Below are 27,436 nucleotides of genomic sequence, written 5' to 3'. Positions count from 1 at the left end.
CAATTTGAGGGTAGCTACAGATAACCAAATCAAGAGGGCACAAGGATACCCTGCTCAAGAAGATCCTTGAGTGTTGAATGCAGGACAGTAGCTAGGGTTATTAGCTGTATTTCAACCACAACTTATTGTGTTTGATACTGAAAGTACTGGATGAAATTCTATTGATCATATAGGAGGTCAAACTAGATTATCTGTTAGACTGGATAAACATAATGGTCCCATCTGGCCGTAAGAACTATGGCTGAAATTTTCAAAGACACCTAAGTGATTTAGAGGCCCAGTTCCCATTAAAGTCTATTATTACTATATGATTTCAAATAATTTTTTTTAATTGCAAGGTATCACATCATGACCCCAGGAGCCACACAGGAGTAGACTGTATGTTGCATCTTTTCAAAAGAGAAACTAGACTGGATAGAAGATTTCCCTTTTGCCTTCCTTCAATATCTGCAATTGTATCGGCCATGCCTGCCAAGACACAGGCCTCAGTATATCAGAATATTTAAACAGGGAACTGTTTGAATATAAAAATAAAACAGGATTGATATTGTGCATACACAAAAGCTTCTTGTGTCTCTGTCCAGTTAAGGAACACAGTGCCTGACATACTGAACTGGCAGCAAGAGAAGAAATCTGTGATCAAATCTGGGAACATAATGGTCCCATCTGGCCTTAAGAACAAGGCTGAGTGTAAGGGGAAAAGATAAAAATGCAACTCACAGTGTGCTTAGAACTATATAGACTCCATCATATGATCAAGATCACCACCACTGTGCTATTCTAGTCTATATAGGTTTTATACTGCCCTCATCACCATAGTAATTGAGTGCATTCCAGTAGTGCATAAAGTGACATGACCAACATCTGCTATGTGTGGTACATGCATAGGAGAAAGGGCATGGATCTCCCACTCTGGTTGAGATACTCATACATACTTAAGATACGAGCACTCAACACAAATTTAAGATGCTCAAAACTAAATTAATCAAGGAACCAAAGGACATGAAGAGCAGAAATTCTTTAATTGCCTATACATTAATAGTAGGAGCCTGAGTAACAAAGAAAAATTGGAATTGCTCATTTATGAGCATAAATTTGATCTTGTTGGTATTGCTGAAACCTGGTGAGATGATTTGCACAACTGGAATGTTAAAAATTGATGGTTATAACCTATTTAGGAAGAACCAAAAGGGCAAAAGGGGAGGGGAGTGGCAGTGTCAAAAATAGTATTACCTGTTTCCGATAACTCAGAAGAAAATGATCTTGAATGCTTATGGATAAATGTCTTAACAAATAAAGCACAAAGAGGAATACTAATTGGTGTCTGCTACAGACCAACAAATCACCCTGGGGAACCAGATGATCACTTCCTTATGTGCCCATCTATGAGTAAGAAAGAAAAAACAGTGAGACCATGGGGAATTTCAATTTGAGTGACACATGCTGGAGTCTCATGCAACCAGTACTAAAACATCCTTGGAATTTCTAAACATTATAGATGACAATTTCCTAACTCAAAAAGTGTTGCAGCCAACATGGGGAAATTCTATATTAGACCTTGTCCTAACAGATAAAGAGGAACTGATCACAAAGTCGATGGTAGTTTAGGTACAAATGATCATGACTTGACCACATTAATAAATGTGCAAACAGAATAGTAATATATATCGTTGGTGCTTTAATAGGGCCAATTTCACACAGCTGAAAACAATTATGAACTAAATCAACTAGGAGGAAGAATTTAATCAGAAAAATGTGACTGATAATTGGGAATCATTTAAGAACACCTTACAAGATGCCCAGTAAGCTACGATCAAAGAAGGCGGCTGTGCTGGTTTAAAAACCAAACTTCTTTAGAGAGAAAGTAAAGGCAGTTGTAAAAATGTAACAACTATAGTAATGAATATAAATCAGAAGTTAAAAATGTAGAAAATTGATAAAGGAAGCATAGGGACACAAGGAGAAACCTATGGCTAGCAGAGTTAAGGACAATAAGGAGGAGTTTTTAAAATATATTGTGGGGGGAAAGAACCTGACAATGGTATAGGTCCATTACTAGGGGGAAATGGTAGAATCATCAATAATGGAAAAAAGGCAGAGGTGTTCAATAAATAGTTCTGTTCTGTATTGGGGCGGGCGCGGGGGGAGGTTATGCAGTCTCATGATGATAACACTCTTTCCATTTGACTACTACCTCTGGAGAATGTTAAACAGAAGCAACTAAAGTTGGACATTTAAAAAATCAGCAGCTCCAAATAACTTGCATCCAAGAGTTTTAAAAGAGCTGGCTGAGGCGTTTACTGGACCATTAATGTTGATTTTCAATATCTTGGAGCACTGGGAAAGTTCCAGATGACTGGTAATAAAATAATACTGTGTCAATTTTCAAAAAGGATAAACTGGATCACCTGCATAATTATAAGCCTGCCAAGCCTGACATTGATCCCGAGCAACATAAGTGAGAAGCTGATATGGGACTCAATTAATAAATTAGCTAAAATCAACATGGGTTTATGGAAAATAGATCCAATCAAGCTAACTTGATTTTTTTTTATTATTACAAGTTTGGTTGATAAAGATAATTGTGTTGATGTAATATATTTAGACTTCTGCAAGGCATTTAACTTGGTACTGCATGACATTTTAATTAAAAAACTAGAATGATATAAAATTAACATGCCATATATTAAATAGATTAAAAGCTGGCTAACTGATAGGTCTCAAAATGTAACTGTAAATAGGGAATTGCCATCAAGCAGGACTGTTTCCAGTGCAGTCCCTGAAAGGTTAAAATCCATGTGCATTTTATATAACAACCTGGTATATGGATTGCACCAGCTCTTTTCCAGACCTAAAGTCCAGAGTTTGGTCTGGAGACCAGAGGCCTAGCTAATAGTGATTAGCTAAGCGAAAGCTGGGGTAAATAGATAATCTTGTTTTGCTAAAATAGGGCTGGTCAGCAAATTGCCAGGTGTTGGAGCTAAGAACTAAATAATTGCGTCTTATTCAGAGTTGCAAATTGAACAAAGGATCCCTGTTCCTATTGTGTCAGTCTCTTCTGTAAGGAACGTTCTTCCCACAGATCCAACCTTGAGTTTATGAAAAGTTGGCACGTCAGTATAAGATATGGCATCCTTCCACCTCTCTTCCCAGGGACCAATGCCTGCCTTAAGACATAAAGGGGACAATCTTTATTGTCATATACTTTCACTTTTTCTTTGCTTTAACCCCTAGGAATGTACCTGTTGAACAATCAAAAGAGTTGCTCCATTCTTATGGACCCAAATCAGAATTCAACATATATATTTTATACTAATAACATTTTATTAAAGTATTAATTAAATGTTAACTTGCTAACTTGAGACCATGGGTGGAGACATTATGTAACCTTTTAACCATTGTCTAATGTGCTATCTTGTCTTGCTGCAAAACCTATCCTGGGGTGTGGAACTGCCTACCCCATCACTTTCCCCCGCCCATGGAAAATCTATATATTCTATTGTAATCAATTGATTGGCAGTGTCTCTGAGCCTAATAAGCCAGGTGACACTCCGCCAGCGCTGTGTGTAATAAACTCCTATGCTTGGCCTCTACACAGTGTGGATTTATGTCCTTCAGTCCCACAGGGAACAGTTCTTGGCCCTTAAAGATAAAGAAAGAAAACACAAAATCACTGATAAAAGTTGCAGTGAGGGAGTGATAAATAATGAAGAGGACAGGTCATAGATTCAGAATAATATGTGGGCAAAGAATGTAGGCCATACGTACAGAATGGGGGACTCTCTCCTGGGAAGCACTGACTCAGAAAAAGATTTGGGGGTTGTCATGGATGAGCTCCCACTGTGATGCTGTGGCCAAAAGAGCTAATGTGATCCTGAAATGCACAAACGGGAATCTCTAGTAGGAGTAGAGAGGTTATTTTATCTATGTATTTGGCATTAGTGTGGCCATTCCCGGAATAGTGTGTCCAGTTCTGGTGTCCACAATTCAAGAGGGATGTTGATAAATTGGAGAGAGTTTAGAGAAAAGCCACAAGGATGATTAAAAGATTAGAAAATATGTCGTATAGTGTGATAGACTCAAGGAATTCAATCTATTTAGTTTAACAAAGAGAAGGTTAAGGGGTGACTTGATTATAGTCTAGAAGTACCTACATGGGGAACAAATATTTAACAATGGGCTCTCCAGTCTAGCAGAGAAAGGTATAACACAATACAATGGCTGGAAGTTGAAGGTAGACAAATTCAGTCTAGAAATAAGGGACACATTTTTACACAGTGAGAGTAATTAATCATTGGAACAATTTACCAAGGGTCATGGTGGATGCTCCATCACTGACAATTTTAAAATGAAGCCTGGATGTTTTCCAAAAGATCTGCTGCTGTAGGAACTACTTTGGGGGAGTTCTATGGTCTGTGCCACACCGGAGGTCAGACTAGGTGATCACTTCTGGCCTTAAAAAATAAAATAAAATAAAATAAATCTATGAATGTGTCTTCTGGCAGGCTGTCAGCATCATCAGTGACAATTCATTAGATTGTATGATTCATTCCATTTTTTATAACTAAGGTGCTATTGGGTTAGAGGACTTTTTTTTAATTATTTTTTTTAACTTGACGCTGTGTCCCTTTTAACAACTGGTACATAATTTGGTGTTTTACCAGTTCCATTTCCCCATCCCTGAGTCCTAAATCTGTGTTTTAACCACTAGACAATACTACGTCCTCTAATAAAAGCTGCAGTGAGCTTATTGAGAGTAAAAATATGTTATCCTTCGGGGGAGGGAATGGTTTATTTTCTCATTTTTTATTTTCAGTTTCTGCACCAGGAATGAAATCTACAAATTATTATGTATCATGTTAAAAGTGTAAGTCTGTGCTACTTTAAAAACCAAAACAGTATTTGTGTGTAATAAATCATCAGTAGCACAAAGTATAATCAATATAAACTGAGGCCAAAATGTTCATGGATGTGTGTCTAAAGTTAGGCACCTAAATCCATATTGAGCCACCTAAATTAAAGCAGTCTGATGGAGGCAAGAAGCACCCAGAACATAGATTAAATTTTGGCTTGAATGTTTAGAAAATGTTCTAAAATAAAGAAAGAAGTTTAAAATACAAGCACCAAGCTGTATGGGTGCAGTGAAAATAGGCAAATGCAATTACAGAAAATCACTGGCTTTTTAAAGTGTATATTGCCACCCTGTGGAAACCAGCTGCAGTGTCAAATTGATGAGAAATAGGGAAAACCTCTCTAGAAAAAATGTTATTGTTTCCACTAATCTCTATTCCAATTAATCAGACTCAAGCTACTCACTGCCGATAAAACATGGTGATACTAAAGACTGAGTAGAGATCTGCCAGTGACCTGCTGAGAGACTTCAGGCAAGTCACTTCATCTCTCTGTGTCTTGCTTTCCCCTGCATCCTCTTTGTTTGTCTGGACTATCTAGATGGTAAACTCTTCAGGGCAGGGACTGTCTCTCACTGTGTTTGCAATGGAGAGTCACCGTACTACAAACAATAAACAACACAATGCAATTTTCTCATTGTTTTACACATGTATGAAGAATACAGAAAGAACCATGAAAGGAAGCATTGCCACAGAAGGTGCCAAACAAATTAGCAGAGGTAATAAAGTGTACAGACACATATTTACATGGTGAGAATTAATCAGCCCGCAGAAAGGTAGACTTTGACGCTTTGTGTTTGTCTGCAGGAAAATAATTGCTGTGATGGTCCAAAGATGTGGTCCCAAGATCCCAGTGCAGAGGCGACATTCCCTACACAGTTCTCCCTGTCTTGGCAGAAAGAGGGGTCAGCTACCACCAATGGAAGAGAGAAGATGGGCAGCGTAGGAAGGATGGGTCAGAGGAGGAGTGGGCTGGCCAAGAATAGAGCTGCGTGAGACATATGTCATCCCCCTATCAGCCCTGAGCACCAGCTTACGACAGAAAGTAATACAGCCTACAACTGAGGCTTCTCTTTCACAAAGGCCCTGGCTGTAGCTGAGGCCAGGATTGCAACTCCATTGAATCCACACTGCCAAGGAGCTAGACCAGAGGCACAGGGGGCCAAAACTGCTACAGAGGCACAGAGCCTCTGTGTGGAAGGTTCTGACCTCTCTTATCCCCTGAGGTCTGCCCAGGGACCAATAAGGTTTGCAGACAGGCCCTGTGGCTTGTCCACTGGGGACAAACCTCAGGCCCCCCCAAGGCAGAACAAGGGGGAAATGCCCGTAAAGCTCACAGAGAGAGCCCCCAGTGACCCACATGGCTCTTCCTGCAGGAGGCATTGATTGGGCCCAGAGTTAATAGCATGGAACTCTAAAACAGGAAGTGTTAGAATTGAGAGATTAAGGGAGGGCTTCCGTAAAGATCAGAAATTGGCACCAGGCTCCTAAGCACTATGGTAATACAAATAATAAACAATAAGATTAAACCCAAATCATCTTGGTTTCCTAAACTGAATAGTGATACAATCCTATTAGTGTAACCATGGCCTTCGGGAAGAGCCATTCCTGTGGAAGGTTCTGCTCTCCCTTGTCTCTCAGGTGCATATTTAGATTGCACGCTCTCTGGGGAGGGAGAGATGGGTGTTTCCCAAGGAGTTCGTAGCCATATGTGAGTGCTATAAAAATTAATCAAATATTAATAATAATAGACATGGAAGCAGCCTTCTCAGCCAGATACCAGGAACAAATCTTGGGAGGGTGTTCAGAATTCTGGATCAATATGACAGATCATTCTATTAACAGCAATTTTAATATATTTTATAATGCTGATAAAGTTAGCCCTAAGCTAGCTTTTTTCTACATACCACTACTGGGTCTGTTCCTGTTCCCAGCAAAGCCACTCCCATTGAGTTCAGTAGGAAGGATTGGGTCCAGTCTTCGCTTGTTCATCCAAATTAATTATGGGAACCCCGATAGGTGTTGAATGACTTCTTTAAAAGTAAACAAAGTCATATTAATCTGTCACACTGGGTATTTTTATGCATTTGGCCAGCTTTCCAAATTACTTGCACAATGTACAGGAGTGGAATTTTAATTGCTCTTTTTCTTTTACTCTAATCTGGATAATAGCTTCTCATATGATTAAATCTCTCCAGCAAAGTGCAGCTCAGTCTGGAAATTTAAACACAGCCATGCAGGAGGGTATATATAACCACAGATGTATTGACGTTGTTGACACACACATTCCTGAACCACTTCCCAGCACTCTGCACAGCTACGATAGAGATCCCAAAACTGGCTCCACTGCATAGACTAAATACCTTTTTGTTGATAGACATAGACTTCTTCATATGTAACGCAGATAAAAATTATAATGGACAAGGCCACAAATAATTACACACAGCATATGGGCCCTGGAATGTGCTGGGAAACATTAACAAGCTTTTCTGAGAGGTTTAGCAATCAGATGTAATGTATAGAAATTAGGTGGTAGCACTTTAAATAGTCTGTGAGTCCTCTACGGCCTTCCCTCTCTTCTGTGTGGTAGAAGCCATCAGAGAACCCGGCCAGAGCAGCAGTGTATATAGCTACGTTGTCTATAGTTAGTAAATAGAGTTACTAGGCCCTCATTGCACCCAAGTAGTTCTGTACACAACAAGCTTAAAGGAAGGAACAAAAAACAACAGTATCTCTTTAAATAGTTTGTGACCCCTCTAGTGGTGCCCACGGTGTTCTGCCCACAAGCCAGAACTGCAGTGAATGTGTTTATATAGAAATAGGCCTTGCATGTTATTGAGAAAACAGTTCTTTGGCCCTACCGTGCCCATGGTGTTTCTTCGTGCCAATATTGTGGTACAAAGGGCAAAAGACAACAGTTATTCAAAGACATAACGGGAGAAAAAAATAATTCAGAGTTGCTACAACTAGAGGTCACCTATTCGAAGGGAAAAGGAAGACAAGAGAATTAGGGCAGTCAGGTCTGGACTTGATTTCATTCAGAAACAAGACACAAAAGCACCTGCTTTAGATGAAACAACAGTTTTATGAGCACAGCAATAAAGTGATCCCCATGCTTGTATGGCTAACCAAAAGAGAAAAATTCTGAGATAAAGGTGGACAAAATCATCTGTGCACAAATATCTTGTAATGACGTGCACGAATATTGACATTGCAGGTTTTCAGTGTGCAAACAGATGAATAGCCACATTTTAGGCAAGTACATTTTTGAAGGCTCTTTGAAAATGTGGGTATTTATTACGCACAGACACACACATTGTGCAGTGAGGGGATTTGTGCACTAGCCTTTCCCCTTAAGGTGCAAATCTTAAATTAATTGCAAATCATGAATTAATTAAACCTCTTCCCTAGTAGCCATCAGAAGCTGTAATCACTGCAAATGATGCATTTACTTTATGGATCTGAAAGTTGACTTAGATAATACTTCTCTCGAGGACTTCACCCAGGATTATACATATAATTACATTTTTTTTTAAACTACATTAAAAGAACATCAAAGTTGCAGAACCATGCACTCTAAAAAGTTAGTGGCACCTTAATTCAGCCCCATTGCATATCTGCATTATGAGGTAGTCTTCAGTTACATGATCACATACCACCTTTGCCATAGGAAGCCATGGAAATCATTAGGTCGATTTCCTTAGGACTTGATTTCCAAGGGATTTTGATCAGGCCCATTGTTTGTTTTGGGACTGTTGATTTTTTAGGTCAAATAGTGTTGTAAAAATGGCTGCTGGTATGGCACTACTGAAGATGTAGGCTAGATATCAACTCATGGGACGGAGTAATAGCCGCCATGAACACCGCTTAGGCTATTGTTAGTCTGGTGCAGTTATGCAAGATATCTAACCAAGCCACTCTGGCTCAGTCAGTGAGTTGATGCCCAACCCTGCAAGCTGACGTAGAGCCCCAGTGACCTCAGTGGGACTCCATGAGCATCTGCTTGTATGGACCACCTTGAAGGACAGGGCCTTTGCCTCGCATGTTGCAATCCCAGGGCTTGATATAAGGTTCTATCAAACCAAAATCTGATGGTTGATAATTGGTTGTATTTTGGATTCTCTTAGACGAGAAGTAAAACAAAATGCAGATGGTTACATTCTTCAGAGGAAATTTTGCCAACAGCAAAATTATCTGTAATTGTTCTGAGCCTTCAGAAAGGAGACAACCCATAACGTATCTAGACACTGACATACCACGTTGATTAACATGGAAAACAGCTAGTACAATAAAGGTTACTTCAAGGCTGCAGGGGAAAAAACAACTTTTGCTTTTTGGCTCACAGAGACAATTTTCCACCAGAGATACTGCACAGTATCTGCAAAAGCTGTTCAATGTCACCTTTTATTTAATCAATATTTAGACAGGCTTTTCATTAAAACAAGAATTCTTCCTGTAACATGTAATATCAACTCCAGTCCTCTCGCCTTCATTTTCTCTCTTTGTTTCAGAGTGAACACACAATGTATTTAACTAAATAAAGTTTATTGCCAGGGAAATTAATTCCAAGCATGGAAGCAAACATTTTCCAGAATTAAAAGGCAATACATAACCAATGCAATATGATTTAAGCAGCAGCTCTATTAGCTCTTGGTCTGTCATAGAATTCTTCAGGGAGCAGGGACTCTCGGGTTTCAGTTAAATGCTTTTATGGAACAATGAAAGCCAGGATTTTCAGAAGAGGCTGATGGAGTCAGCTGCCCAGATTAGACAGGCCATTCATCTGGTTTTAAGCCAGACAGTTCTGTTTTCTTAATGGGGGTTTGTCCCCCTCCAATATTGCTATAAAATCAGAGGTGATTTTGTCCAGTTTCATGCAGGAAGAATGCCACTTTGAAGAGTGTGCTGCTCCAGTGCACCAGTATGACTTCGTACACGGTCAGGCTGGCAGGGCTGTGGTGATGTGCTCTTCAAAATGGCATCCTCCATGCACGGAGGCATGCCCATGCCATGCCCTGCAGTTCTGGTAAAGTAGTACTGAAATGCCAGTACTGGCCACCCTAGCCCAGATCCCACCAAAATTCCTTGGGAGTTGGGTGCCTGATTCCTTTCAGCCCCTTTGATTGCTTTCCCTATGCTGGGAAAAACCCTGCATAAAACAGCAACACGCTGGATGAAGCTGCATTCAAGATCTTATTCAGAGGAACTACCTAAATTCTGTTTGTCTCCATGTTGCTCTCTCTAGCCTACTGCTTGTTAGATGCCTAGATGGCTCCATGTCACACTCAACCCTGTGCCACACTCCTTACTGTCCCATGACACGTACAGTGTCTAGAGCAGACCCTAACTTTGGCAAGGTTCTCTCTAATACAAGTGCAGGGCCTCTCTCCCACAACTGTGACTGGATGTCCCTAGTCAGGAAACCCAATGACCATGACTGTCTTCTTGTAACCCCTGCTCAGGCTTTTAGACCACCTTTCTCTTTTGTGAAGCTCTGAACCCTTTCTTGATCCTATTACATGCATCAGGAGGCCACGTGGTGGAGCTTTCCAAATAGAAAGCAGGAGGGGACACTTAGGGCTTGATCCAGAGCCTATTGAAATCAAAGGGAGTCTTTCTATTACTGCAAAAGGCTTTGGATCAGGCCCTTAGAGAATTTTGGCTTTGTTGAGGCCCAGTGGCACCAATCAGATGGGAGTATGGACAGCAGACTATGCATGCTGTTCTGGCTGGCACATCGGGTGGGTTCATGTGACATGAAAAGGACGAATGTGTGGCTGAATAGGCCTCTGTCTGCCTTTGATGTTCATAGATATACAGGCTAAAGGGGAGATTTTCTAAAGCAACTTAAGTGTTTTAGGAACACATCCAATTGAAAGTCAGTGGGGTTTAGGTGCCTAAATCCCTTGGTGCTTTAGAAACTCTCCCCCTCGAGGTAATTTGAAAAGTTACTAAGGTTCCAAAATTGCCAACAGGAAATGGTTATCAGAAGGTTAGGGAGGGGATTTGATCACAGTCTACGAGTAACTCACAGAGATTTCTAATAGCAGAGGGCTCTTTAATCTAACAGACACAGGTCTGAGATGCAGTGACTGGAAATTGAAACTAGACAAAAATCAAAGTGGAAATTGGCACACATTTTTACCAGCAAGGGTAACTAACCACTGGAACAACATATCAAGGGATGTGGTGGATTCCCCATCATTTGGGGTCATTCAAGCAAGAGTTTAAAAGACTTTCTAGCTTAACCAAAAGTTCTAGGCTTGGTACAGAAATTATTGGGTGAAATTCGACAGCCTGGGTTCACCAGGAGGCCAGAATAGATGATCCAATGGTCCTATATGGATTTCAGAAATCTATTAAATGTGTCTTAGAAGAATTTTAACTCTCCCCCCCCCCTTTTAATACCAATCAATCAGTCTAAGGATTGGCCACAAAGAGCCTAATAAACCATTTGAATCTGTTTATATTATTTCTTTATTGTCTTGTGAAGTGCCAAGAGACCTTTACTATGTGAGGACCCCATTGTGCTAGTCACTCTACATACATATAGTAAATGGCAGTCCCTCTATCAGTTTGCACAAGGCACATTTTTGTGTCTGAATTGAGTAAGTCTATGTTTAAATGTCTGTGCCATTTAAAGCTATGTGATGCAGAGAGATTTATAAATCTCTAAACCTACTGAACTCTTTGAAACCTGAGTCTTTGCAATTTCCTCTTTCTTGCTGTGAACTATTGAGCTGTGACAGGCTATTCAGCTCAACGTATTTAACACTGTATCCATCCATCACACAACAACACTATGTGACAGAAATATGCCTGATTAGAATTATTTGTTCCTTCTCTTATATGCCAAAGGACAACACAGACATGACACAAAGTGGCTGGCTGGAGTTACAGCACATGGTTGGTTAGTAGAATGCTGCCATCTTCTGATTAGAAGAAGTCAGGATGCTAAAGAATGCATGAAACTTTATGAGAGACACAAGGTGGGTGAGATAATATAGTTTATTGGATCAGCGTCAGTTGGTGGAACAAAAGTTGGTCCAATAACTGATATTGCCTCACTTACCTTGTCTGTCTCGTATCCTGGGACCAACACAGTTACAATGCTAAAAACAACTATGAGTCTTTATGGTGACTGAACCATAGTCTAGAGGCTTGATCTAGCTAGATAGGCCTACTCTCTATTCATTGTGTCATACTTTACAGTATCCAAGCAGTATATGAGGTGCTGTAGAAGAGACCTCATGAGACACAAACCAGGCATGATTCTCTCTCTTTCATACAGTGGTGATTTTTCAGGGAAGTTGTGACTCCTTTCATAGCTCTCGTTTTCCCATGTGTACAATATCTCTAATGAGGTCATAATTATGTAACTTGGGTGGAAATGCTCAGAGTTATAAACCTGATTCAATTTAAAAAGGTACCAGCTACTGTACTTAATTAGACAATTCAGTCAGCCCAGCTACTTTTCAAAAGTATATTCTGCCATTTACTGTGGATTCTTCAATTCTATCTTTACTCAAAGCTAAGAAAATTAAAGTATAAATTAACCAGACCAAATCTTCAACTGGTGAAAATTGATGTTCCACTGATTTCAGTAGAGTTTCTGTTGATTTACAACAGCTGAGGATCTGGTCCATTATTTCACTTTCCCAGCTAGGAAATCTTGTTTCTTTTACGTTCTTTGTGTTAGTCTAGACAGTTGGGCATAGTTCCTCCTTACTAGACAATGAATACACAGGGATGTTAGAAATCTGAGCGAGATTATTCCCTTCTACAAGGGGAGACAAGAATTGACTTGGGCATGTGAAACCTAACTCCAGCAAACAGCTACTCATCTGCAGAACCAACCAAATGCATGCTCTCTGTCTCGGTAGAAGTAGGAGAGGCGCTAAGAAATGGGGATGAGAAATTTGCTCTCCTGCCTCAGTTTAGATACTTAAAATTTCCAAATGGAACACCAAATAAAGAATAATAATAATAAATTGAAATCATTTAGGACCTTTTGTCTAAGGATCTCAAGATACTTTACAAATATTCACTAATTAGAATTTAATTCATTGATCAAAAAGTAAGTTCTATGAGGGCTACTATCTATGAGATACTTAAGCTAAAATACACGTTTCTGTTACAGATCACAGTGAAGACATTACCAATTAATGTCAATTAAATCTCAAACAGTACCAAAGGTACAAAATGAAGAACTGTCTGCCATGGCACTTTGGCAGGTCATATAGTGAAGGATTAGGTGTGCCCCCTCAATGATCCCCTCATTGTGGCTGAGGCTATCGTAAGTGACAGCACATGGCTGTCAAGAATATTATGGTACCTCAAGGAACAGGAAATACAATACTTTGATTTCTCCTGAAAAAATTCAAACACAGACTTTATCAAAGAGAAAGATAAGATCCAAGGAGGGAACTGGAGAATGAATTGAGAGCCATAAACTCCTAACTGACTTAAGCAGCCTCAGAACATCTGTACCAGTACCTACAGCTCCTGAAAACTGCCTCTAAAAGCATCTCGGAGCCGTTATCTGAGCTGTCAGACAGCTGATTCCCAAGCCCTATTATAACTAAAGCTGTTCAAAAAATTTTCAACAGAACAGTTTTCTGTTGGAAAATACTGCCTGAAATGTTTTGTGGAATGTGTCAATTTCAGCAATATTTCAACTTTGTTTTCTTTCAACTTGCTTGTTTCATTTTGTTCTGAGTTTAGAAGCTGAACCAAAATGATAGTGTTTAAAAATTAACTTTGAATTCAATGTTTATATATTATATATACACACATATAATTACAATGTTTTGACATCAAAACATTTGTAAAAGGATTATTTTAATGTTTCAGAAAAAAAATCAGAATTTCTGTTCCTCAATAAGTTTTGAAATTTCAACTTATCCCAATTCAGAAAAAGTTTGGTGAAGGGTTGAACAGAGAGATGCTGATCTAAACTTTGAGCAGGTTTCTCGGCCTCATGGTTCCCATCCCAAGAGCACTGGAAGCTCCCTAGAAGTGAGTGTGGGGGGGGGCACTGGTTGCCAGAACTTGGCCCCACCCTGCCCCTTCCCCTGTTCATTCCTCTCTGTCTCCTCACCCTTAAGGCAGGTAAAAAGTGATGGGGCCGTGGCCCCCGGTCCTCCCCCACCATTCCAGTGCCCCTGTCCCATACCAGCTCTCACTGCAAAAGAGAGTAAATGCTCCATGCAAGGCTCAAGAAAAATCTAAAAATAAATGTTAAAAACTGCACACTCCAGCTGGCAAGGTCTGCTAGAGGAGAGAGAAAGAACTGGCAAGCGTAATCTGGAAAGTTCCCCTTTCACAGGGGAATGAAATCACTCAGCATCCTAGCGTTACTGTCTCCAGCTTCTGGCGATGTATCACTGCACTGAATGTCTGGGGTTGGTATAAGAGAATGTCAGGAGACGAATTATTAGCAATATTTTTGGACTTGGTATTCAGCGCTGGAAGAAGAATTCTCTCGCAAGTGACAGAGTGGTGACATGCAGCTTGTTAAAAAATAAGTGTTTTTTATTATAGATGCCTATATATGCGAAGCTAGGCTGACCAAAATATACAGTGTTATCTGATTGGCTTTGATTGTTCATACCTCACTAACTGCAACAACTGAATTAAGTACCAAATTGCCATCATAACATTATAGGCCAAGATTTTCCAAAAAGAAAAGGAAGCCTGAATTTAGATTCCTAAATTCTTACTGGAGATCTAAATACACCTCTCCCCCGATATAACGCTGTCCTCGGGAGCCAAAAAATCTTACTGCTTTATAGCTGAAACTGTGTTATATCGAACTTGCTTTGATCCGCCTGAGTGCGCAGCCCCACTCCCCCGGAGCGCTGCTTTACCACGTTATATCCGAATTCGTGTTATATCAGGTCGCGTTATATCGAGGTAGAGGTATAAAAGGCCTGATACTCAAAGGGGCTGAGCACCCACTAACAACAATTTTGGCTACAATATCATTTAAAAAAACCACAACAACGGAGTAACAGCCAGTGTATGCCAATATATCTTGCTAGCACCTCTCTGAAGCTACTATCTTATTCTTCAGAATCTCAACTTTTAAAGACAGGAAGAAACTGTTTGTGACGAAAATCTCAAAACTGTGTAGGCAGTGTAACCAATGCAGAGAGGTCAATGTGAATCTGCAGAGGGCATGGAACAATACATCCACCATTAATTTTTTCCCCAATCAAGAAAGACTCAAGCCCAAGGAGCCTAGCAATGCCCTGGGCATATACAAGCCCCACCACAAGGGAGCAAAAGAGCCCAGCTGAGCTCAGAGAGCTGCACAATCACGTTTTAAACATCTGCAGGATCTACTATGAATGGAGTCTTGTTTTGACAATTTAAATGGGTGGAGCTTATTTTGTGAACAAAGTTTGGAAAAGTACCACCTTTTTTTCCTGCAGTCCAGCCTCTGACAAGAATGAATTACATACCTGAACTGAAGGCAATGCAACTTCTGTGTAAGGCTATGCATATTGGTATAGGGATCCTATTTGGTTTTCCTTTATTAGAAATGTAGCCAACTGCATACATGATCTACAAATTGAGTATGCCCTCACCTGAATTCTGCAGCACCCAATACCGCTAATCAGAGCAAGACCCCTCGATGTGCTACTGCCAAGAGTTCTTAACATTCTTTCCATTACCACAAGCTCCTAGATCCTGAACGTGGTTGTGCATAACATGAGAGAGCCGGTAGGGGGAAAAATGTGGAAAGTGTCTCCATGGAGGTGTAAGTGCTACAGCACATCCTGCTCCAGGTCATGTCAAAGTACCAGGTAAGTTGTCCCTTATGTGCCTTGTCACATTGAAGGCTACGTTCTGCACAACATTGCTCCTGCATACATCTGTGTCCTTGTCTCTTATGTCCTACATCACCCACTTCAACAGTGATGCCACTCCCTCCTCTTCCTTTGTTTCTTTCTCTCACTCGCCTCTTGGTGCCATCCCTTATGCCTGAAACAACCTCTCTAGTCCAGGGTGCCAGGTTCCCTCCCTCTCTTTATTCAAATCTTTTCCATGAGACCCACAAACACTAGACCATCCTGATTTCACTTTTTAAAAATCCATCCATCCTCTGGGTCACCCTTCTTTTGGTGTGTGCATGCTTGTTTGTTTTGTTTGCCGCGGGTTGTTTTTGTTGCTGTTTAGGGGAGGTTGTTTGTTAGATCTTTGTCTACGTTTTTGACTACAAGATGTTTGGGACAAGAGCTGTGTCTATTTGCCTCTTGTACAGAATCAAACACTTTGTAAGTGCTTAATTATAAATAAAATAAATATTGCCTATTGGCTAGGCAATGTTGTGTTGCACACAGTAAGCGTCTTGCCACAAACACAAATCATTTGCACAATAGTGTTATGGTGCCACTGGCTGTGTGCAGCATTGTACATGTAACCCAAACCCAGCTTCTCGCAGCTATCACGGCATGACATCTGTAATGTTAACTGCTGAAATGTGTGCAGCTGGATGGGATGGTTGACTAGCCACACAGTAGGTAAATCAGTGATTAAGGCAATCATGAACAAGATTGACGGCTGGTGTGACTGTGTGTAAATGATCAGAAACCACTGTCAGTACCATGGAAAAGTACCACCAGATGTGAAATGCTATGCAGAAGTGTTAATATACCCAAAATAAAAAGACACAGATGTACTAACTGTGGGTGATGTGTGTGTCTCTCTGCTCTGTGCCAATTACAGGGAGTTCCCCAGCTGTGAGGCCACACACATTGCTCCAGACACAGACAGCTAAACAGCTTCCCACAGACTGGGGCGTCAAGGTTATGAACCCCGGCTCAAGGCAACCAGATCACTCCTAAATGCTGTCAGCCATTGACATTTGAGGCTACTTGGATTGTAGAGCAGTTTACGAGCGACTGGGGGAAGGGCATAGGGAGGAGGACCGCATCCGGGTGATCACGAAAGCACATGGCCGAGTGAGCTGCAGTACATAAGGGACTTTCAGATCATATGGAAGCAGTGCAGGCAGCAGCACTCTTAAAACAAGGTGTCAGCCAGTGCCAGGCAGAGTCCCCAGTTATCCTAGCTGCACTTACACAAGCACTGTAGCTGCGTAGGCAGAACTCACACCAGGCCACACACAGCACAGCTGTAACCCATGGCAGCTCCACCCAAGTGATATACTACATGCAGATGAGTGAACCTATTCCCCTCCCTTTCTCCCCCCCCACACCCCTTCCTGAGCCTTTACTCCCAGGCCTTTCATGCTGAACCAGCCTCTGATCACACCTTCTCCCCATGCTTTATGGCACTGGCCCAACTGCAATTGCAGACTACATATGCCCGTCTTCCTTGATGTGTGGTCTGTGCTGATGAGCACCACGCCCACCTAAGTCAAAAGGGGGAGCCACCTGAGGCAAGTTACTCATTGTAACGCACACAAATTTCATCTTTACACAGGAGCCTTTGGAGCTGTCTCACCTCCCGGCACAGCAGGATTTACCCATGTGACCTCCCTTCATCTTTTGATCCATAAATGCTAAACTTACTGACCATTTTTCATATTCACGCTATATCTGCAGGTGTTAATTGTTCAGTGTTGTACCCGAGACAGAAAATATGCATCCGGTCCCTGGCTTTGATGCAAAATACAAGAGTAATTCTTCAGACATTGTAGGTTTCACATTCTTCCCTCCTCAGCATCCGGCCTGGAGTTGTTCAGTTCGCTCTCTAACTAATGGCAGCCTCCTCGGGGCACGTATTGCCTCTAGCTTTATGACACGGTTTATCTATCAAGCCAAAAATGCACTCAGGCCTGCAAAGAAAGATCCCATTGGACCCCCTAACCAAAGCACACATACACCTCCTAGGATTTTTTTTTTTAAATAGAAAAGGAAAAAAAGGACAAAAAGGTTAATTCCCTAACAGAAGAAGGCAGCTGAGACTGGGTGCACACAGTCTCAAGAGCAAACAATTAACATGAAGATGACACTGACACAGCCATCCAGCTGCTCAGGATTCCTTCCCAGCTTAGAAAATAAAATAAACAAAGAATAGAACCATCTGGATTGGTGGTTTAGTGGCAGGGAACATACAGCCATGCAAAGGGTCTGAGCTCAGGACCTTTCTTCCATCCTTCACATCCAGGCCTCTTTGCAGGGTAGGGTAGGGATGGGAAGAAGAGAAAGTTTCTCCAATTCTGGGCTCATAGGGTAGGAGTTAAGGGGCTGTATCAGGAGGTGGGAGGGGCTCAGAGCTGCAGCCCAAACACCTACACTGCAATTAAACAGCCCCTTAGCTTGCGGCTGTGAGCCCAAGTCAGCTGGCATGGGCCAGCCATGGGGTTTTAATTACTGTGTTGACATACCCAGAAGGACCATCATCCTACTCACGTTCACTCCCCCTCTAAAATGAAAAGAGAAGACCTACAAAACGATACTTTGCAGACAATTAAAATACTTTTTGAAATAAATCCATTTCACTGAAGGCATACTAATGCCTGCCCCCGCGGGAGATTGAAATGAAGATGTCAGGGCTTGATGGTCTTTATCAGAAGTATAATCATGGCAGTGGTAGGTAGAATACATCCAATCATACCACTGAGTCCATCCCACCCCAAGGGCAAGGATGCCTGAGAGAGGGTTCATCAGACACTATCAAAAGTTTATTAGAGAATGTTTAAAAATAAATGATACAGAGAGTTTGAAGCGTCAGTTATTGGTCATCAGGGGTGGCACACACAGTATAGGGGGACGCTAGTGTTTTGGTACATTGCATGTACAGTCTGCAATGTCCCCAATGCGGGGTATACAGTGGGTGGGATCAAGATACAGTCAGGAAGCAGTGAGGGTACATCACCCATACAAAAAGGTTACAGACAGTCACGGGTATAAGTAAGCGGGCCGGGTGATGGGGATAGGGTGACCCTCACATGGTGGAGTTCTGTTCGGTTGGTTCAAGGCTGCACTGGATTTAAGCCAACAGGTTAAGAATTCCCACTTGCTGTCATGTATAGTTAAGCAGTGTTAGTTTTGTTGGCCAAATTCCTCCCTGTGAAAACACACTAGGGTTACACCAGAGATGAATTAGGTCCTTTCTCCCTGTAATGCATTCAGTGAAAGCAGAAGGTCATTGTTAGACAACCTCCAGCCTTAGGAGACACCTTTGACATATCCCTAGATTTAGTGAACAAAATTCTGCTCCAGCCTATTAGAAGATTACTGCCATTGAGTTTTGTTCGTCCTTTGAGTGACCAGATAAGAAGGCTTCACTCTATTGGCAATAGGGTGACCAGATGTCCTGATTTTATAGGGACAGTCCTGATTTTTGGGTCTTTCTTATATAGGTTCCTATTACCCTCCCACCCCCTGTCCAGATTTTTCACATTTGCTGTCTGGTCACCCTAATTGGCAAATGTAATTATTAAGGGCCAAATGTTGCTCCCATGGGAGTAAAGAGTTTTTGCACAAGATACTTAAAGGAGAAGGAAAACAGAACTTTTCATTCAGGTCACAGTGTGTCAAGCTGGCTGGTCCACAGCAGCTCATCCCTAAGCTCTCCTTACAAGGGGATCCAGTGGATCCATGTAGAAGGAAGGTCTGGTGGCCAGCTGTCCTACTGGTCAGCTCATGACCTTACAGTTTCTGCCACTCTAGGCATCCAAAGGGGACCCCAGCTGCAGCCTCATTCACCCCCTGGTGCTCTGATTGTAGTAACCAAGCGCTGAGGGACTAAAGGAGCTTGGGGGCAATGGGGGAAAGCAAGGTAGGGGGACCCAGACCCACCCACTCCACTGGGCCCTGACCCAGGGTCTTAGGGGGTCTCTCAAAGCATCCAGCCCAGTCACTGAGCTACCCCAAAATAATGTTTTTCCTAGGTCACTTCCTACTAGTCTGGAGTGCCTCAATTTGGCGCATGGCCACAGACTTAGTAGGCTCTCCTCAGTTTCTTAGCATCCAGTTCAGTCAGTCCCTCTCTCCCAGGACCTTCAACTCTGAATGGTGTGGGGACCCAAGTCCCTGCTGCTAGAGCAGCCTTCACAAAGGCATTGCCACTCCCTGCATGGCGCTCAGCATCAGTCTTGCTTTTTTGTGCCATATAGAGCTAATCCCTCTCTCCGACTGGGCTACCAGTGTTCTTTTAAACTGTTCCTCCACAGAGAGCATGCCTTCCACTTATTGAGGGGCGATGCCTCCCTAGCCCAGTATTTCTCTATTCCCTGCCCTGATTCAGCGTGGGCCCATCACAATCCGCATAGCGGTGAACTCACTGACCATGCTCCCTCCCTCAGCCTGCCCCCAAACCCCCTCCTCACTGTGGTACTGCACAGAGAACCAACCTGGAGCACTGATCCATGGCACAGACCCTGACAGAATCCCAGCATCATTTCCCACATGCTCCAGGCAACAGAATCTGTGCCATTCCACCATTTTTTTCAGATCTCATGAACTCATGGGGAGGGGGGTCTGGGTTTGCCCCTAAAGGAATAAAAGATATACACCAGATCTAAACCCATTCATAAATACTATTTATAATTAATTAGCAGATGTTTGGGAGCATTCCAGATACAACGTGTTAGAGGAGTGCTGAGCATCATTACAATTTTTAGAAAATATTAGGGAAGCCACATGGGATCAACATCCCAGCAATTCACTCATTATACTAGAACTAGATCAAATGAGATTCCTTCCCTTCCCTCTGAAAGTGCTAACAAAATTGAACATAACTTCTTAGAGCAGGGGTTCTCAAACTGGGGGTCATGATCCCTCAGGGGGTTGCGAGGTTATTACATGGGGGGTCACAAGCTGTCAGCCTCCACCCCAAACCCCACTTCACCTCCAACTTTTATAATAGTGTTAAATACAAAAAAGTGGTTTTAATTTATAAGGGGGGGGTCGCACTCATAAGTTTGCTGTGTGAAAGGGGTCATCAATACAAAAGTTTTGAGAAACACGGTCTTAGGGCTTCAAAAATGTCCTTCTGACTCCCCCTGGTGGTTAAAGAAAAATCTTATCTTCCCTGTGTCCAGATGAGTACTGTAACAAGACAGTGCAGAAGTATGTATAACTTGTTTCCCTTAAGGGTCATATACTTCCCTCAAGCTGCATGCACAAACCCCACTGGCATTAATGGAAGTTCTGGATGAGGAATGAAGACAGAATACAACTATATTTGTGTTCTCCTTATAATCATTCTTAAGGACACAGTAGCCACCTTTTCCGCTTTGAGTACTCGTTTACATGCGTTCCACTTGCGGTGTGCATGCACCACCGGAGACCAGAGTGGTCTAACAGCCAGCAGTGCCCATTGGTAGCACCTGCTCCCCTGATGACATAGAGCCCGTAGCCCTTTGAGGGTAGCAAGGGGACAGAGCAACCAACTGACCCTCAGTTCCTTTCAACCACTCCTGGCTGTGAGATGGATCCAGGTAGCAGTGTCCACTCTTTTTTCCCAAATGCAAATTTTATTACAATTTTGTAAATGGTTAATTACTGATTTAGATGAGGTATTTAGCATAGTGATTAGCATAGCGCTTTTAGGAAGTTTTAGCTTTTTCTGTGTTAGTTTTTGCTCTGTACAAGGGGATCAGGTGTGATGTTGTCTCCTCTCCCCCCAAAAATAAACTTTAAATTTTGAGAGTCCTCTAGGAAAAGTGTCCCAACAATGGCTTTAATCTCCAGGATGCTGCCTGCTCCTGCCTCTGTGACTGCGAGCAGAGACAGGCATCACTCCTCTGAGGAGTACAGAGGAAGATCTCCTCAAAAGGCCTGCTCAGAAAGAAAAGGGGTTGGCTCACCCCTTGCTATCTGCAGGAAGAAGAGAAGCAGCCCCTCGCTCCTCCTCTCAGCGGGAGGCAGCAACCCAGAAGACTTCAGTGGTGTCCATGTTTGCTGCCAGCTCCTCTGCTCTATGGGTCAGCTCTAAGCTGTCAGCCTGCAGCACCAGCTCATGGTGAGAATGCTTATCCTCCAACACCCAGCTCAGTTACCGGGACCCATGCAGCACGGACTTGCTCCAGGCATGCTCAGAGCAGCAACTGTCTATGCCTTTAGCATTTGGAGCCTGCTGCTGTGGCTGCTTTTAACATAGCAGCTCTGACTCCTCCAGCAGCAGAGCTACCACTGCCAGTATCAGTGTCTCCAGGCAGCAAGGGCTTTGTTATAACCAGGTCAGCCTATGGCACACCACCACTTGGGGCCGATGTCGATGGCACATGGTGATTTGGCCATTTCCATGCAGTCCAATTCCCCATTAGATGTTTCTGTCAATCCGGGGATGCTTTGCAAGTCACCTGGGGGTTACTGTGGTCCTCCTCGTCATCCCCCAATCGAGCCCAGTCCATCCCCTCCCTCAGAAGAGGACAATGGGTATTCCTATTCTGAGTGGGGATGTTTCACCCTCTTACATTGGTCATAAAAAAGAACCCTCAAAAAGTATGTTTGAAAGTCAGGTAAGACATATGGGTAAATCTAGGCATGTTCAAAAGCCCTTAATTGGGACCCTCACCCCACTCATGTTATCCTGTAGGCTATTTATTTTTAAACACAGAATAAAGCATGTGAAAATATATTGGCACTGAAAGTGCAGCATTTTTAGTAGAACATTCTACAGAAACATCACAAATTTTGATTTCTGCTGTCCTGCTTAAAATTATAGACAGATGTATTCTGTTAGCTACATACACCAGATGTTATATTAGAGAAAGTGAATGCTTGGTAATGTTAGTTGAAACCAATGTATACTCTGCAATGTGGAACACCCTCTGGTGACAATGCTTATCCCCTTTGGTGAGCAGGGAACGTAAGAACAGCTTCCTGATGTTTGGGGAACACTAAGAAGGGGGGAGGGATAGCTCAGTGGTTTGAGCATTGGCCTGCTACACCCAGGGTTGTGAGTTAAATCCTTGAGGGGAGCCACTTAGGGATCTGGGGCAAAATCAGTACTTGGCCCTGCTAGTGACGGCACGGGGCCAGACTCAATGCCCTTTTGGGGGTCCCTTCCTGTTCTAGGAGATACAATATATGGAGATATGCCTAAGAGGTAAATAAAATGATCCTTTTTACACCAGCAGGCTAAAGGTGGGCAAATCTGGGCTGTGACATAGTCATGACAGTTCTGCAGTGGGATATAGCTTTGGACACTAAAGGTCTGATTTTCAGAGTAAGATGCACAAAAATGTTTGCAACACTGTATCTATGCCCACCAGCCAACATCTTGGTAAGAATCTTTTGGGGGCTTACCCACTCCACCTCTCTAATTGTTCTGTTAGATTGCCCAAGAGGCGCAGAGTGCATTGTTTCGGGTTCAATTTTAAATTCTGAAAAAGATACAGCAAGACTGACTTTTAAACTCTTATTGGCCATTAGGGACACAAGTCACCACAATCTTCAGTGAAAACATTGCTTATTACTGGGTAAATGCCAATAGTAATTTGCATAATTATAAAAACACTTTACCTTAGTTAAGCTAAAACAAGATTGCTGCACACCTCATTAAACTGAGGAGTGGGCAAGTAGCTGCCTTCAGCACTGACAACTCCACAAGTCAGCAAGCAGTAAAAGGGTTCCAGAAGTGAACAACCATTTCACCCTCAGAGCCAAATACACAGCCTTAATCGCAAACCTGAGCTTCACAACCCAGGTGGAAACATTTTTGGATGTTCAACACTCTTAGCTCATTGCCATCACAAGATAAATGTGCCAAAGACCATGGCAGAGATTTTGCCAAAATAGGCCCGAATCCAGCAAAACTCCCACATGCTTAACTTAAAGCATTTGAGTAGTTCCATTGACTTCAATGAAATTACTCACATGCTTGAAGATAACGCTCAAATTTGCTTTGTTAGGGACAAAATGCACAACATCTTGGTGGATCCAGTCCATAAAGCTAGAAACTTAGCTCCATCACCACATCCCAAGTATAATGTCAGTCAGAGCTACACCATTGCTTGAAGTCTCAGTTACATTTCCCAGACAGAGCCAAATGTGGAGTTATCAATATAGATTAAAAAAAAAAGTAGAGCTAGAAAGATGAAAGGAATGAACACAGAGATGCTCATATATTACCATGAGTTTGATACAAGTACTTGGACAGGTAGATTAGATTAATACAATTATATTAAATTTTATATTCTTAGGAACAGAGATGGTCATTTATTATGTTTGTACAGCACCTGGCACAGGGGTAGGCAGCCTATGGCACGCGTGCCAAAGGCAGCATGCAAACTGATTTTCAGTGGCACTCACACTGCTCAGGTCCTGGCCACCGGTTCGGGGGGCTCCGCATTTTAATTTTAAACAAAAGATTCTTAAACATTTTTAAAACCTTATTTACTTTACATACAATGATAGTTTAGTTATATATTATAGACTTATAGAAAGAGACCTTCTAAAAACATTAAAATGCATTACTGGCATGCAAAACCTTAAATCAGAGTGAATAAATGAAGACTCAGCACACCACTTCTGAAAGGCTGCCGACCCCTGACCTAGCACAATGGGGCCCAACCTAATTGTGACCTTTTAGTTTCTACCACAATGTTAAATTTAAAAAAATTAATATAAATTTAAATTGACAGATTAGACAGACTATAAGCGAGAACAATAGAGAGAAATTTTGCAAAAAATTATCTATTGTCATAGTTGAAGTACAAAAGTGTGTTAGAATTCTTTTCACTAACAAGCCCAAGCCAGTTGGAACATAGAATAATCTCAGGATAACATTCACATAAATTTATGAACTATAGTATTTTTATTTCCCCTCATTTATTATTCAGAGCTTTCCTTTGCCTTGAGGGGAAGTTACATGTGTTTTATAATCTTAAATCTATGGTGACTATTGGAACTGAGCTGCAGCCAGAAAGAGTGTTTTGATTGATAATCTTATTCTTTCCTCTGCAGATTTGGGAAGATGGATCCTATGAAAAAGGAGATCTGGTTATTTCTGGACCACTGCTGTGAACAAGCAGCCACTGGAGAACTGAGATTTAGAAAGTCAGGAACGAACAGTGTTATTTTTAGATATCTGCTCCATTTCTACCGTTCTCACCCTGCATACCCTGTGGAACAAGCACACTTAGCAGCACTATCGTTTTTCACTACAGGAGAGCAAAGACTTGTAACAATAATACCAGTCCCCCAGGATGGCTCTAGCCAAGAAGTTTAAAGCGCTCTTATTGGGGGCACATTTCAATTACCTACAAGAAAGTTTAGAAATAAATAATAAACAGTTAGAATGAAGATTTTTACAATAAATATAAAACAAAACAAGTTACAAAATGATGGAGTGATACAGTCGCAGAGGATACAACACAGAAAAGTTACATCCCTGTATATTTTAATAAGACTATTTTAGAAAAGATGTAAATCCATTCAAACTCCTCTGTCTCGCCCTTTTCCCTTTACTCATCCCCCCGTGAAGTCTTAGCAACCGGGGCACTACCTACCAGTTGCAGTCACATGTGCCCCAGGCCCAGGGGGATTTAACATCTAACCAAAATCCAGCCTGGAAACCTATGATTTGGGGGGGGCGATACTACTCTAACCTCGTTATCTCCAGACTGATTCTTGCCTGCATATTTATACCTGCCTCTGGAAATTTCCATTACATGCATCTGACAAAGTGGGTATTCACCCACGAAAGCTTATGCTCCAATACATCTGTTAGTCTTTAAGGTGCCACAGGACTCTTTGTTGCTTTTTACAGATCCAAACTAACACAGCTACCCCTCTGATACTCCTAGATAAGAGCGGCTAAATGCCCATGGGCTCCTATGACAGCGGCACAGCACGGTCCTGCCCTGAAGCTGCCAGTCCGGCCAGCTCTCTTACATACCCGCAGGAGCACAGCTGGCAGATGCACTTCTTGGTGGACAGGGTCTTGGGCGGAGTCACGGGAGGAGACATCCTTGTGATGGGCTGGAGCTAGAGCCACTGTCTCTCCCCCCAGCGGCAGCTCTGGGACCGAGAGCCACTTTAATAGCAGCCCCTCCAACGGCTTGTTTCGGAGAAAGTGCCTATAAGCTCCAGGGACAGGGCTAGCCCCGTCCAGAAGCCGGATTCGCTGCAGCAGGTGAGAACGATACTAAGTCAACTGCATAGCACAGCTAGTCCGCTTCCCTGCTGCCGCACGCCCAAGCTTCCCGGCCGCCTCTGCTCTCGAGCCTCTCTCTCCTCAATCTCTTGCTTCTCATCTAGCCCCAAACAGCACTGTGGGGGTCCCAGGGATTACAACCACCTGGTCACCCAGGGAGTCTTTGTGAGGTCACCAGGGCAAGCCTTAGTGCTCAGCTCTGCTGTCAGCATAGTCCCTACAGTGTAGGTAATGAATGACTCCCTGACACCTGGGATGGACACAATGAGGCTGGATTGGCACCTGGATCGAACACTTGGGCCTTGTCTACACTACTTTAAAATGTTACTGGGGGAGGGGTGGATGGGGGAGAGAGAGACACACTTGTATAGACTGGCCACTAATGTTTTAAGGACCAATTCTTCTAGGTAGCATTAATGCTGGCATCTAGTTACTAGCCCACCTGGGCTGCCACAGTTGGTGGAGCAGGACTGCTGGATAAGAAAGAATGAAATTTCCTCCTCCAGAGTGGGGAAGCTGAAGTGAAAAGTCTAGGGTACGCACAGCCTTTGGCATAAGCAGTTTAATTTAAAGGAAAGAAGTTGTACACAAGCTGGCAAAACTGCATTACCTGAAACTGCTTCAGAAATGCTTTTGAACACAGCCCAGCCTGTAGACTAAAGGGACTGGAGCTACAGAAAGTGGTCCAGTGCCTGTTCTTTTCTGTGTCATTCTTGAATGACTGCCTCAATCCCCTATTAGGGAGCCCTGTGGTACTGGAAGAGCTGTCTTTTAGATAAGATGAACTCAAGGCTTTAAGCAGCTGTGACCTTTCCAACAATAGCATTTTGCATAGGGGGTAGCACAATTAACCCTAGCTGATCTGGCCCAATTGCAACCTGAGTACATTCTGCCTGCACTTCCTCTGGCATTTCACCAGGCTATATTTCCGAGAGAGGAAATAAGAGTGGGGGGTTAGATAGTGCACATCTTGTTTTAAGAAGTCATCTAACTACAGAAGAGTTAGAAAAACACTGGGATACAATATTCTTCTGTCCTGAATTGTTGGTAAAAGTGTTATCTACTGTCTAAGAACCTATGTTTCTTCCCAAAGAGATGGATACATGGCAATAGTATGTGCAACTGAAGTATGCAAGAGCTCCTTTGATGTGGAAGAATGCTAAGGTACATAAAAGTAAAATCATTGGTACACAATATTTGATTTTATGAGAAGTGGTTAAAATAGTTATGCATTTATAACCTAAAGTATGGGATTAAATAAAAAGGCATCAATCAAATATGAACTGACATCTACCGCTGATTTCATTGTGGAGAGAGTGGAAAGATTCCCCCACCAGCAAGGACATTCCATGGCTTTGTCTTACAAATAAGTCACTGCAACCTTAATATTACGGCCATATTGTGACTAGGGCAGTAGCCTGCAGCACACATACACTGTAGTA

General features: G+C 42.3%; 1 protein-coding gene across 1 annotated transcript in view; it reads right to left on the bottom strand.

The window, feature by feature from the left end:
- Window positions 1–26,132, bottom strand: part of SAXO1 (stabilizer of axonemal microtubules 1) — a 61,563-nt gene extending 35,431 nt beyond the window's left edge. The window contains exon 1 of the mRNA XM_045020460.1: window positions 25,737–26,132. Coding sequence (XP_044876395.1) covers window positions 25,737–25,807 — 71 coding nt within the window. The 5' untranslated portion in view covers window positions 25,808–26,132. The remainder of the gene's footprint in view (window positions 1–25,736) is intronic.
- Between the last annotated feature and the right edge of the window lie 1,304 nt (window positions 26,133–27,436).

The sequence above is a fragment of the Mauremys mutica genome, chromosome 6, assembly GCF_020497125.1.
Source record: "Mauremys mutica isolate MM-2020 ecotype Southern chromosome 6, ASM2049712v1, whole genome shotgun sequence".
Classification (NCBI taxonomy): Eukaryota; Metazoa; Chordata; order Testudines; family Geoemydidae; genus Mauremys; species Mauremys mutica.
This window is presented reverse-complemented; position numbering and strand designations above follow the sequence as displayed.